Genomic DNA, 15,136 nt, shown 5'->3' on the forward strand with positions numbered 1-15,136 from the left:
TAGTCTGAGCTATGATCTCCCTCTTCAACACTCCCATCCTCCTCCATTAATTTGGGGCTGAGACAGCGATGCCATTAAAATTCCAGCCTTAAAATGTGATGTCATTATTTAGTTCCTCTAAAGACTTGCCAAAGTCCTCCAGCATGATGACGGGCGTCACAAGCCTAATATTAAAAAAATAAAGACAAGAAAAAACTTTTAAAAGTCAGTCTTTATAATAAATGAAAATTAATGGATTGATAAATAAGTCAGTCTTTATAATAAATGAACATTAATGGATTGATTTTTTTTTTTTTTTGCTTTTCAGTTCTGTCTCAGCATGATTAAGACTAACGCTCAGTATTAACTGAGAGGGAACAAAGCTACGTACTGAATTACCAACCTCCAGCTTTTTTCTTCGTGGCCTCCCACACAAATCATGACCAATCCTGATCTTACTTAGGCTGAAATATCTGACAGCATCATATAGGTGGGTTAAATATTCCAAGATTGTTTCTATAACCATTTAAACATATAACATGAGGGCCCTGTTGAGTCCACTTCTCTCTTTTCAGTCTTTCACTTGGCCTTTTAGAAATCTCCAGGGACAGGTAAAAGCCCACATTAAACGACAACATTATATTGCAATACCATACCATATTGTCTTTTCTTCTGTTACACAAAAAAAAAGGTCTTTGATTACCAGTTCTGTATTACTGTTTCCTTATTCACAAGATGCAGTTAAAAAATAGTCTTCCTTGAGTTTATATTCATAGCATAAATGTCAATGTTACAAAATAGATATGAGATTTTATTTTATTTTATTAGTAAACATATAAACTGGAAACTAATTGAGGGAATATGCCCTCATTTACAGCCCAGACGTGAATAAATTAAAAAGATGCTCTATTGCTTTGTCTTTAAGGATACACTGTCCTGCTATATTTCAAGAAAATACAACCAAGTACTTCGTGATTTAAAGTAGTATTTACTATTTATAACAAACACTTAAACCGAAATCTGTTTCCATATGGATTCCCCATCCCAACCCTTACATGATCATACTGCACAGTAAATTTATACATGCACACTTTGTATAGGGTCCTCATCAGTGTGTCATTGTTGATACAGATTTTCTTTTAGAAATGGCAAAAAATTGAGAGATACAGTAGATTTACATGAACTTTGCATACAGATGTCAGGAAAAGGAAGAAAATTATGAAAAAAATTAGATTTTGCTTCAAATTTGCTGATAAAGGGACTTATCAAATAGATTAGACCCAGAATTTAGTGCCCATAGGAGGAAAACGGGTTTTAACAATCCAATATGAAAAGGGTTGGGGTTTTTTAAATTGCATTAAAAGTCTTAGCAAACATTCATTACTGATGTATACAGATGAACATAATGAAGGATTAAGAAATGAAAGGCTAGAGTTCATTTGTACTACTGTCCCCTGCTAGAGGGATTCAGAACTGCTCAACTGTGTGGCTTCGTCTCTACATCACTAATTCACTTTTAATTCAAGTGTTAGAGGCCTGTCCTTTTTGGAGCGAGAAAATCAGAGCTCTGCTCCAGCCATACCTATGAACTGTCATGCAGTTATGGTGTGCAGCATACTGACAACAAAGAAGTCTTTAAATGGCCACACATTTATTAGAACATAGTTTATACGGGAAGAGATAAAGTACAGATCCAGGTAATTCTTTACATTATCACGGCTGGTTTCAGAGTAGCAGCCATGTTAGTCTGTATCCGCAAAAAGAAAAGAAGGACTTGTGGCACCTTAGAGACTAACAAATTTGTTAGTCTCTAAGGTGCTACAAGTCCTCCTTATTATCAAGGCTGTAACATTCAATATTTTCATTCCACATGTGTTGCAATACAAAGAAACACCTGCCTTCAATACACCATTAGTTCCATTAATAAAAATGCTTTTTAGATAATTTACACAATTTATACTTTAATTATACATAGTACCTTTCAGTCAGCATTCCTCATGCCCATACTAGCCCACGCCATCTCAGCATTGATTGTGAAAGCAAAGGAGGAAAAGAACATAATCCCTTCACTCAAGATCATTCAAGGTGTTACAGACTCAGAAGTGGGTATTCCCTAAAGTCAGAGGTCAGATTCGGATTATGCGAATCACTGGCTGTCTAATTAACAGCACCTTAGATTGAAGGCAGGTTGTCTTAAATAAAAGCAGATTTGCAAATTACAGAAAAAAATCATGAAATAAAATCACAGAAATGAACACATCTGGAGATACTGAAAAAGTATTGGTAGACAGGCAATTCTTCTGTTACAAAGTATGGAAACATTACCTACAGTACAACAGAAAATTCCCTTCTAGCCTAAAAATGTGTTTCTTCATTTGAAGGCTGTCTTTCAGGTCCCAATAAAGAGTGTCCACAAAATCATTCACCCTTGCCCCCTTATGCATAGTTAAATCTAAACATCAATCCATGCCTTTGGTGAAAAATAAAGAAGGCTTAATCCAGACAAAACATTGGTGGCTGACTGCACAGGATCAAAGGTGCAATTTATTCATATCGGATAACATTTGTTTGTATGAACGGTCCTTTACACCTACCTGTGCCTTGCATTCGAGGCTGTCTGGAGAGAGAGCATGGGCAGGACAGCCAAACAGCAGTCTACTGTACTATATATTGCAGAAGAGGGCTGTGCTCCAGGCCTGAACAGGCCATGCTTAGAGAAGAATTGGGATGGCCATATCACCCCATTTGGAATTGCAATGTAGCACTGGCTGCTAGTCCAGTTTATAGAGTAGAGTAGCAGCTTCAGAAGACTTGCTCTGAAGCCCACTGTCTAAATCCCACTCTCTGCCCACAGGTTGGGAGAGGAATTCCATTCCCCTCAATCCCTTCTGAATTGCATTAACAAAGCATGAATACTCTACCTTTGCATGGAAAAAGTGAATTTATTCCACAAAAATCTATGTAAAGAAGCTAAGATGTTTAGAACCAAACTATACATCATATAGCCAGTTGTAACCACCCATCACATAACCAAACAAAAAAAGCACTGAGCTGACACATGAGAACTATTCAGAGGAAACTGACTAAGCTAAGCAGTCTGGTGTCAATGCTTAAACTAAATGAAGTGGAAGTTCTGTAGAAAAAATAGTAACTGATCATTAAAGACTAGCTCATAACACAACACAAAAAGGGGCTGAATGAAAGGTTGTAATGAGCAACCTTATCTTGGGCACCTCCTGACTCCCGAGTGTGCCACCTTTGTATTCCAAAAAAAATATGTTAAAAGAAAATTATCACATATCTACAGTGCAGAATATTTATTAGTATATCAATAACCAAAAGTGAACTACAGTCATCAAAATTTGTGAATATATTTGGCAATGTATCATCCTAGTTACGTTTCCACTTTCATTGCAAACGAGCGAACAATGTGATCTCTCTATCATTCATGTGAATTAGTGAGTTTTTAATGTGTGTTTAATTATAGTCAGTTTGTAAATCCCCCTGTACAGAGACTGACACTACAATGTTTTATCAAGCTTTAGTTGTCTCCTAACAGTCTGATAGAAGATATTAATAATTTGATGCATTGTAAATATCTCCCCCATATAATCCTACTAATTCCTGCCCCTCTACATTACTTCTCATTCTCGAGTCCCTGCAGTACTGATACCATGGCATACCAGAGGAACCAAAAGGAAGAGTAGGGAGGGCTGTGGGTAAGAGGATATTACCTGTGGGTTGCGGCTTCAAGAGGGACTGTGCTGTACAGCTTGAGTTGGGGTGAAGGAAAACCTGTGTCTCACCACAGAGTCATGAGTATTTAAAAGGCTCCCTTGTTGGTGCTGCCTCAACTCCCCAGCCCACTAAGACAGCAGCACTATGGAAGGTCCATTCATGCAATGATGCCTCAGTACCAAGGAACGAGGCTCACCATCACAACCGCTGGCCATCTGCACAATGTGCTTTTACATTCACACACACACAGGCCTCATCACAACCATACTAACCCCCTAATTCCCATTCAAGTCCTCCTCTCTCCGCATCCCTACTCATCTCCCTTACTCAGCCGCATCAACAGCACTGTGGGCTGGCTTGTAGGTTAGTCAGGCTACAGCGAATTAATGTTTTGGGGGATGGAGGAAGACCAGACTTTAGCAGGGATGTAAAGGCACAAGAGAGAGTCAAAGGTCTGGGTGGGAAAGACCTTTGCAGACAGCATAGGGTGTGGGAAAGCTCAGTGCCTGGGCACTAAGGCAGCAGAGCATGAAGGGCTTCCTCAGTTCCCCATTTCACCAATGCAGCAATGCCATGGGAGCCCCCTGACAAAGTAATGGTATGGTACATGCATGTACATGGCTTCCTCACTATGGCTGCCTTGCTGTGCACGAGAGCTAAGGCATCAGCACCAGGAGAACCCTTCAAACACAGATGCCTTAGCAGAAGCCACTCCTAGAGCCCTGGCAGTTTCACCCTTCCTCTATACTCCCCCTCCCCACCGTATGTGTGTCTCTCTCTCTCTCACACACACACCCTACTTCTTAACCCTTCATACCATGCCAATTCTGCCTGCCTCTACTTCCCAGCTCTCCTCCAGGGCCCCCAGAGTCTCCTTTCTCTGACAAAGTTCATTCCTTACTCTCCAGCCTGTCTCCTTCGCTCACCAGAAGCATGTGCAAAGCACAGCTAGAGAATCAATGAGGCAGATTGGTAGTACTTGAAATTAGAAGCCTGAGAGAATTGAGCAGTCCCATCAGATAATCCTGGCAAAAAATTAATTAGGTTACCCTAAATAAGGAAAATAACTGTTTTTAATTTTAAAATTTCATAGGTGACCTATTTCATGAGATATTATTACTTTGTGTGCATAGGGGTGAAGTTTGGAGTTAGCGAAACCAGAAGAAATGAGAGAAAACCAATAGAAAATTTAAGAAAGAAAACATTCTGAAGTGTTTTCTCAGCAGAAGTTAATGAATATTTTACCAACAAATTTTTAAAAATTTAAATTGTCCTTTGAAGAGCTATTGTCCTTTCCCTCATTTGGAAAATAAATTAAAGCCATTTGTGTGAAATAAAGGGAATTTAGTCTTGCTTTAAGCACAAATCCCAAAGCAACATCATCTATGGAGTTGCTACTGATGCCTCAATTATATCTTTATCAGTAACAGTATTACAATAACGCCGACAAACACAAACTTAATATTAGGTATGAAGCAACAAATGAGAGCAACAAAGACAAAATGAGAGAAAAGAAAATGAGAAGAAGTGATGGTACAAAAATTAATTCTGAAACTGAATCCAATCTTTTTTAGTTTTAAGGATAAATTATACTTTTTAAAAAGTTTTAAGTTGGCATGGGATAATATCACCATTCTAGAGACTCAAATGTATAGATAATCCCACTCCCTGGGCTAATGGAAATTAGGTATTTGAGATAAATGATTATCTTGTTATTACCTATGCATGTTTAAAACACCTGTTTTATGTTGATCTGTGGAGCCGCCTTCATAACAATTATCTAAAAGTGTACTTCCTACCTTCATTATTAAAGATATGAGCATGATGGTGGTCAAATTACTGAAAGGGAGGGACATAAAAAAAGGTTCAAAAGGACAAAGTCATCCTAGAATGAAGTGGGTGGTACACTGGATGCTTCAAATTAATGAAGCAACTCTCCACAAAAAGAGGCTAGTTCAATTTTTTTTTTTTCTGGTTTTCCAACTGCTTTCTCCAGATGAAACAACATAAAAATTCTGCAAACAAATGTCACATTAGACATATATGAAGTTATGCTTAAACCTCATTCTTTAAATATGGCACCTGGAGTGCTGATAAAATTAAAAATACAATTAGAATCATTACTTAGCAGAACTCTGCAATAAGCAAACAGCACTTATGCATTCATATGATTTAGCTTTTTTATATCAATGAAAGGCATCAAAGCAGCTGTCACTAGCAGCTATCTGGCCTTATTGATAACTTAAGAGCCCTTGGCTTTGCCTTATGAAGTTTAATTTCCCAAAGCGGTCAATTAGATCTTGGTAATATCCTCATTGGTGGATTATTGCTCAAGGATATTGTGTAAGCTTTTGATTCACCTCTTTATTGTTTCATTGCATTCACACAAAGTTTTTTTATTTCCTTTGAGGGACTCGATGATAGCTAAAAAGTTTTTTGTTTTGTTTTTTTAAGAAAGAGCCTATTAGTAATGTAACTCTAATGCAACTGCCAAGTCCAAAAGAGAAATATTACATGTTGTTAGTTTATTGATGGAAACAGAACAAAACATGGTCTGACCTTACCATCTACAAACGATGTAAGGCTCCATGAACAAGCTTAATAATGTGAATTCAACCAGCTTCTCCCCTGCCCACAGTTCTGTATTTGAAGTGGAACATAAAATGTCCTCAAGTACTTTACTTAAATATGTATGTTTTGAAGTACCTAACCAAGCTTTGTAATCTTATATTCCATCCTCCACCTGCACAAAGACAATGTTTATTCGGGTCCCTTATTATGTGGCTCTGCATAGTTAACGATATGTGACAGTGTTAAACTATCTAGAAAGCAGAGTTTAAAAAAAATATAAAGGAGAATCTGAATCAGTAAATCACAATTTTCAAAGCACAAATCCAGCAGTTAAAGCAAGTCAAACAATAAAAAAGAGGGGACAAGTGTTCTAAGAAATATTTAAATAAAGCAACACTGCTTGATCTTACCTAAGACTTCTATCAGTCTCTCTTTGGAAAATGCCCAGATTCATTTCCATTAGGCAATGGTGTCAAATAAGCACTTAGAGAAAACTTTTAGAAGAACTGTGGCCAACCATTCACCTCTGTTTTCCACAGTTGTCTTGTCCTGGTCCTTCTCCTTCTGCTCTGACTATTCAACTCAGTCTCCCCTTTGGGGAGTCCTCCTCCACTTCTCCAATCTCCACCTACAGGACTCAATCCTTCGAATACTCTTCAGTCCATCCACTTTTCCTTGGGTGAGCTCCTCCACCCTCACAATTTCAAACTACCATCTTTATGCTGATTACTTACAAACCTGTCTTTCTAGCCCTGACCTGTCTCTTCCCACTCAATCCCACATCTCTCCATCTCTTCCTCATGTCTTTAGTATGGCCAAAACTGAAATACTTACCTTTCCTCCCCAGCTCTCCCTATGCCTCCCATTCACCTGTCACTTTTGACATCACTGTACTATCTACAACATTCTCTCTCATAATCTGGGCTTCCACTATAACTCTGCCCCTCACTGTGACCCATACATCCAAGTTATGTTAAAAAATCTTGCTTTCTCCCTCCGCACATTACCAAGTTCCATCTTTTTTCTTTCTGTCCACAAAGCTAAGATTTTCACCTAGGCCCTCATCTCTTCATGACATTATCCAGGGTACAATCTGAACTGCTGAACAGCTGTGTCCCCTTAAACCTCCAAGCTGGGTTGCCTTTTATACTACTTTGCTGTGAGAACAAACCACTCCTGGTCCTGCTCACACACAATCTCTAGCATGCAAAATCACTCCCAGCTGAATGACGTAAATGCTCTGGCCAGCCACTCATGAACTACCTACAGGGCAACACCAGCAAACTCCCAGTCCCAGATCTTCCCTTAGAAATGTGCCTCTTGTACTCCCTAGCACCCTCCTAGATAATACAAGCTCCCAGAAAGTCAGTCATTTCATCAGTGGAAAATATGACCAGACCTTGTTATCTCCTCAAGTGGAGGTTCCCAAACACAGCAATACAAACACACACTGGTTTAAACAGAACAAAAAAACAAATTTATTAACTACAGAAAGAAAAGATTAGTGACTACAAGTAATGAGGCATAAACTCAGAATTGGTGCAAAGAAAATAAAAGATTATATGCAAACTAATACCTAACTTAACAAGCTAAATAGATTCAAAGCAAAGGTTTTCTCTCATCATATTCTTGCAGCAGTCTGTACTAGCTGAAAGGCCTCCCAACCAGGACCCCTCTCCCAGTTCTACGATGCTCCCTTTGTCTTTCAAGTGTTGTAGCTGCTGTGAGTAGAGATGAGGGGAGGGAGGTGATTTGGGAGCCTCTGTTTCTCACTTATACCCTTCTCCCCTCTTCGAGGATCACCTCCAACTGGGGGTTCAGGCGACAGCCAGACTGTTTACAAGGAAACTCCCAGCTCTTCCATTGTCAATGTGTAAAGTTCTCACTCACACCCTTCCTCCTGCCAAAGAATGGCCACTTACCTAGGTGATAGTCCATGAAAGTTCATCCAATGATGCTGATACCTGCCGTGGGGGGGGGGGGGGGGGAGAGTGTGTGTCTTTGTCTCTGAAAAACTGTTTGGGGCCTGCTTTTTGAACATGAGGTATAGTCTGTCACACTCTTATCTTGTTTTCTCCTCTATTCTGGACACCACCACCCCAACGCTTGCATCAATTCTCTCTAATCCCATGCAAAAAACTTTCACTAAAATAATCTTCCTTGCCTATTACTCTGACCATGTCATATATACACCTCTCCCCTCGAAACTCCCCATTGGCGCCTCATGTTCCACAGCACCAGATTCAAGCTCCTTGTCCTTACCTTCTAGGCTCTTCACAATGTTGCTCCTCCTCAATTATCTCTTTTTGCATCAGCCTTCTGCTCTGAGGTTAATAGCAGCCTCAATCTCCTCCAACCCTCCTCTCCTAATTTAACCACTTCTCTCACAATAATCCTCACTTTTTTTAACCCCCTTCCCTGAATTAACCCACAAGGGCACTACCTCCTCTACTCCTTCAAATCCCTTCAAAAAACAATTTCTAGCATGATGTGTACAAGCAACTGCCAATTAATAATGGATATGTAGAAGCAGTTTGTGATAAAGTTTTAAATAATGTTTTATTCCTCTCTGCTACAACTTCCTTTGTTACTTGTTTTCAATTTTGAGCACTTTGAGGTCAGTACTGTGTCTTCCGATATTTGGAAAGGGCCTAGCACATACACAGCACAAAATCTTGTTGTATTGCTTTATTCTTCAGATTCATTTCCAGCATCCAATAAATGCCAAGAACTTCTTGATGTTACTGAAGACCAAAAAAACTGGATTGCTACATCGCTGTTCTTAAACATACACATTTTCATGCTGCAGGACTACCGTTGCTCATTTGCAAATTTAATAAAATTACATTTAGTAGAATACCAATGTAGTTATTAAAAGAATGGTATATTAACATCAGGCTTGCATATATTGTGTATAAATATAGCAGCCTAAAAAACAGATAGAACACAAAGCAGTTAATTTTAAAATGAACATCTAAATATCAAGTTATTTTTAACTGACTGGAAGGAAATCAAAATGACCTTCTGACATCTGATATTATGGATCTGAAATGTAAGTTTCTGCTAGCATGCTGCTACCAGGATTTTTAAAAGCTGTTGGGAGGCTATTACTACAGCTTGATACTTACACAGGCATTTTTTTATATTTAGAGCTGGTCAAAACAAGGCAAGTATATTTCAGGAAAAATGTCAAAAGAACTTAGAATAGTTTTGTTTTAAATTTTCCACTAATTGTTTGTTTTGCATTAAAGTTTTGCATTCATTTCAATGGGAAAACCATTTGCTTTTTTCTAGTACAGAAAACAAATAAAATGAGCAAAAGAGAAAAAACATTCCACCCTTCACCAAAATCAAAACAAAAATGTCTTGAAATTTTTTGACTTCCAATTTTTTGTGAAAAAATAAATTTCAACCAAACTGAATTTTCCCACACCCACATACCTTTTAGTTTTAATTGAAGAGGCATTTTCCATTGAAAAATAGTTTGCTGGAAATGTTTTCACCATCTCTACTTGTCATGCAGTGTATCTACTCAAATAGCTATCTTGTGTAAAAAAGGATTCATCTGAAGAGATCACTGACGTTTTGCAGAGCTTTAGTTACTTACACAACCAAAACAAATACTTCAAATATTTAGACACTGAGATTAAATACATATTTACAGGCATATACATCATGGTAACTATGTAAACAACTGCAGAGCCTGATATTATGCTGTTTTATGATAAAGCGCACTTATAATGCGCTTTAGCCACCTCACCAGCACTTTGTTCACTAATACATCTCTACCAGAAGTAACATCAGTCCGAGCCACGGAGCAACTTTCAGATAGATGCTTTGTTATAAAAGGACAATTAACTCTCCAGAGACATTTTCTACTTTCCCATCAAAAAAAAAAATAATCACAGATGATATGCAGGATGAGCAATATTCATTTCTAGACCAGTGATATCTTTGAGGTTCAATATCACGAGACGAAACAGTTGTTTTACATCAATTTAAAGTCAAGACCCATTTTTCCAATTGTCAAGACCAACCACTGGTCTGATTCAGTATGACAGTTCTTATGTTCCCTCCAAAGTCTTCTCAGTTGCCCTTGTGGTATCTAGGCAGTTTGGCTTTACAAGTGGAAAGACACAATAACTACCACAAAAAAAATTAGTGCTCTTCTGTTAAATGCATGTGGCATGACCAAAATACATAATAGCGTGGTAGGTTTTAATGGCATGGATTTGGGATGACTGCATTGCTGTTTCAGTGCTTTTGTTTAATGCCCCAATTCATGCCACTAAAACCTTTATCCCACATCCACTGCACTTCCACCACAAACACACATAAAATGACCCAGACTGTCTGCAGACAGCAGATAGAAAGGAATGGTATAACAATAAAAGGCAAAACACAGTATCAACAGAGTCTGCTCAGGCTACTTGACAGTACTGCCATATAGGTCATCTTAAAAGTTTTTCATTCACATTTTCTGTTAGTGGTATCATTACTTAGCTGATGGTTCAGAATCTTTACTTAAGGAAAATCAAATCATTCTCTAAAAAAAGACGTAAGTATTTGTGCATAAGACGATGGAACATTTTAAGCAATGGAATCTTGAAGGATTTTATTTTCCAAAAAGCCTAAGATCTGTAATAAAGTGCTGTACTATTATTGTTTGCATTGGCTATTAATAAATGTTTGAAAGAAAAGATGGGCTTGATCTTGCTCAGTCAACAGCAAGACTTCCAATGACTTCAGTGGGAGCAGGATGAAGCCCTTTACTTGTGTTTGAAGCAGTAGAGAGTTTTCAGAAGTAGTGCTTAAAACAAAACAAACACACTTTCTGGTAATTCTAGCAGGAACATCTTACTTTATGTGACTCATAATTCTGGCAATGCATTTTAAAGATTATCCCCTAAACCTAGTGCTATCTTGCATACCTGAATAGCCAGTATACTGCGTGGGCGGAGTTCTCCACAATTTAGTATTTTTAATTCCTTGACCTTTTTCATATTGTACTTCTTTGCATAATAAGGAGACCACATCCTTTCAGGATCCAAACATTCTAAACTAAAAAGAATTTTGACAAATCAGGGTTGACCTTGAATTAATTCTAGTTTACAATGCCAGGACAGCAGAAAGTTCAATCAACATCCATCTTGTTTTTAACCTAAAAATAAATGACAATTTTCTGAAACTATCCACAGCAAGTAGTCTCCTTTCCACCTGCTTACAATAGCATGCACTCGTTTCAACATTAAATCAGTTAAAGAGGAAAATTTGTAATCAAAGTGTAAAGTATTTTCAAATAAAAGTCCTGGGCAGAAAATATTTTTCATTGGTAATCCAGAAACACCAACATTACCAACCTGGATCATTTCTAGAAGGTCTCATCTATTAGGTACATAGATCTGTAATTGTCAAAGTACCTAAAAACTGAACTGAATTCAAAAATATTTCATGACAGCACCTTTCAATTTCAGGTAACAGTAGAAGCCAAAAATGCTTGGCAGACAATAAAAACCAACTCACAGATTTAAACACAATTACAGTACAGTACTCTATAATCACTGGATTGCATGAAATCAAGGAATAAGGTTTAGTATCCTTTGTTTTACTCTGTTTAAAGCCCTATGAATTCAAAGATTTAAATTAGGAGATTTGATGTATAAGAAAAACCAGTTATTTTCTATTAACCTGGAAAAACAATTGTAATAAACTCAAGACATAGGTTAATACTCTATGCACATATAAATTATACATATTTTAGTTCCTCCATCCTAGAGAAGCATAATACTCTAATAAGAACTATCCTAATATTCACCCAGCAATAATTTCAAGCTGATATTATTATTCTCATTCCCCTGAATAATATCCATACTACAGGGCCATTTTCCTTCTCATATTCAATATCATGCATGCTTGTATCAAGATTCCTTTCTTCATATCCTGTCACAGTATCAATCACTGCCTCCTGTCCACTCAATCCACTTTTGATTTATCAGCCGCCGTCTTTCTGGACTCCATAACTCGACCCAAACCATTTTAACAAGACATTGACAAATAGCACCCAGTATCACATCAACCTGTTCCACTTAGTAAACTAAGAAACAGTAACTGTGACATCTCTGCATAAGTATTCCATTCTATTCCCCAGACTGATGTATATTAATGAGGAGATGGTATTTGAAATGCTTCTTCCATATCAGCATCTAATATGATCAAATTAGGAAATGGGATGATTTATTAAATTTTGTAGAGCTGAAATATTTCTTTCTATCACTATATGTGTGGTTTCAGAAAGTGAGCTGTTGCTTTCAATTTTTCTACTGAGGATGTGCCTGCATTTCACAGACGCATTATTGTCTTTAAAAAGATTGCAAGAAGGCAAAATGTTATTAAGCAAATGCTCAGTAAAACAAACTAAATCGGTTTTAAATTTCCTAATTTAATGTAAATCATGGTTGTTTTGCTGAAATTCAGTTTGTGATCTTATTAATTCATATTTGCATCATACTACCTTGCTGTAGGACAGTTTTAAATTTATAGCATTGCTTGTCAGCCTTACTTCTTGACTCTTAAGATGCATCTGACATAAAATAAATAATTGCAATATGCACATATATTCTTATGTTCTGAGATAAAGTAAGAAAAATCCATTTAGGATAGAAAAACATAATACCTACTCAAAATATTAAAAATAACTGAAACAGGATTTAACTTTACAATTATTTTGAGAATACTGTACTTGATACTTCAAGTGCTTTACATGTTCAAAGCTCTGTACATCATTTATTATTAACCCTTACAAAACTCGTGTTAGAAATATTACAAAAAACATGTTATTCTGGCCATACTTTCACTGACATGCTCATTAATTTGAGAGCACAAAGTACTCTAATGTTGTTGGAGGCTGGGGAGAGAAAAGACTGATAATGAGCTAATGAGATACAGCTTACAGACTCTATATCACTGTTTCAAATCCAGGCCAGGTAAGTAAGAACTGAAACAGTTAACGGCTCTTCAGTCTCCAATATGAAATGAGGTTTGTGGTCTCAGTCCACTTCCCAGTGGAAAAATCACTACAACTGCTCACCCTTAAAGGTGATTCCTCCTGATCAAAGGAGAGGTACACTGGCAAATGGATGACACACAGTGGTCTAGGAAAGCTTGTGCTTTCCTTGCCACATCCCAAGCTGTATCTATTCAATGATTAAATATATTGCAGCTCTCATGTTTGGCAATGTACCACCTTTCACAAGCAATAGGTCAAAAAATAAAGGATAGTGTGAACTTTAATGTTCTAATATAACTGCGCTGCTTGTGTCACATTTGTTCATTTTGTTGGCTTTTAATCAAAACTTGAAATATCTGAAAGGGTTTTGAATATTGTTAATGAAAAGATGAGAGATGCCTCAACTTACTGACCAAGTATTATATTTATTTTGGAACAGTTTGAGAAGCTATGTCTACCACAGAGGAGACCCAGGTTCAAGTCCTTGATATCAGTACTTAAACCACCAAACAGAGATTGTGAGCAAAATGGATAGAGAACACTTATTCTAAGGATCATTAATCCTTGTGTTGCTCAGTTGTAACGTTTGATGAACAACAATAAGCCATGCTAGGGAACACATTAGTAAGCTATACATATACATATGCCTTGAGTACATTTTCAGCTTCATGCCTTCAGCCACTGAAAAAGTGCATCAAAAGGTAATGCACGTTCTGGCAGTTTACTACTATTAGAATATTCAATATTTGTTTCCTCCGTTATGTCTTGTGGCAATGAGTTCCACACACTAACTGTGTGAAAATGGAAAATGTGTACTCCTGTTAAGAGTATTTCTTGTCTAACTTTCTTTTAAGATTTGTTTTGCTTTGTTTCATATATAAAAGGTTTTCTGGACTACGTGGAACTTCCTCTCTTCTCCAGAAGCCCCGATGCCCTTTCAGCAGCAGTTTTGGTTCCAAAGCCACTTTTAACTACCATTCTACTTTAAAGAAAAAAAAAAAAGAAGTGAGTACTAAACAGGTCCTACTTCACAATATGGAGTGAGTAGAAATAACTTAATGTCTGTAACAGCTGCTATTAAAGGACAAATTAGCACTTTGGTGGTTAAGTAGTAGTTTTGAAGCTTTCACTTTTTTCTAATAGCCATTCCCTCATCCCGAGTGGCTATGTTCAGTGCTGCCTCATTAGAGTCAAAGCTCTCTCTTATATATAGTACAACCACTCAGTCTTTTTGGCCTAATCTGTCCTTCCTGTGGAGTTTATAGCCAGGTCCCATTTGTCTTTGGTCATTGCACCATTTTTCAGTAATGTTCAATATGTCAAGGTCCTCTTCCATTTTTATTTCATTCTTTATCTGACATCCCATTACTTTTCCTGAATTTAACTCTGATCCCAACCTGCCCTTCCTCAAGTTCAACTGTAATTTCTGTCCTATCTTTTACTAGGAAATAAGTGATGTGTGTTATAATACAAAAGTATCTCATGTTCTTGTCGGATTAGAGTGCTCCTCAGCATCCACTATCTTCCCTCCAGCTCCAGAATCAAACTGGAAAAAGAGTAGGTGGTGATAATCACTCAGGCTCTGCCCACAGCACCAGCTCCACCCACAACATTACTCATGACCTGTTCGCACCACATTACTTCTCCTTTCCTAACCATGACCCTCTCCATCTCATCTCTTTACCCTCTCCATTTCTTGGTGGAAGAGGAAGAGAAAGGCAGGGAAAAGGGAAACAATAGGGGAAAGAAGCAAGGTAGCAAAGAGGGGTCCTGGAGTCAAATCCTCTCCCTCGACTTCTTAGTAGCTGATAGCATAGGCTGTAGGAGAAGTTAACGGGAGAA

At 37.6% G+C, this 15,136-nt stretch overlaps 1 protein-coding gene across 2 annotated transcripts in view; it reads right to left on the bottom strand.

Moving 5' to 3' along the window:
- The window catches only part of RSRC1 (arginine and serine rich coiled-coil 1), a 348,720-nt gene that overhangs the window by 305,953 nt on the left and 27,631 nt on the right, over positions 1-15,136 (bottom strand). The window contains exon 4 of one of the 2 annotated variants that reach the window (XM_037908127.2): positions 8,211-8,252. The exons of the other annotated variant lie outside the window; for it this stretch is intronic. Within the exon in view, the coding sequence (XP_037764055.1) occupies positions 8,211-8,252 (42 nt within the window). The remainder of the gene's footprint in view (positions 1-8,210; positions 8,253-15,136) is intronic. 2 annotated transcript variants of the gene reach the window in all.

Source organism: Chelonia mydas, chromosome 9 (genome assembly GCF_015237465.2).
Source record: "Chelonia mydas isolate rCheMyd1 chromosome 9, rCheMyd1.pri.v2, whole genome shotgun sequence".
NCBI lineage: Eukaryota > Metazoa > Chordata > Testudines > Cheloniidae > Chelonia > Chelonia mydas.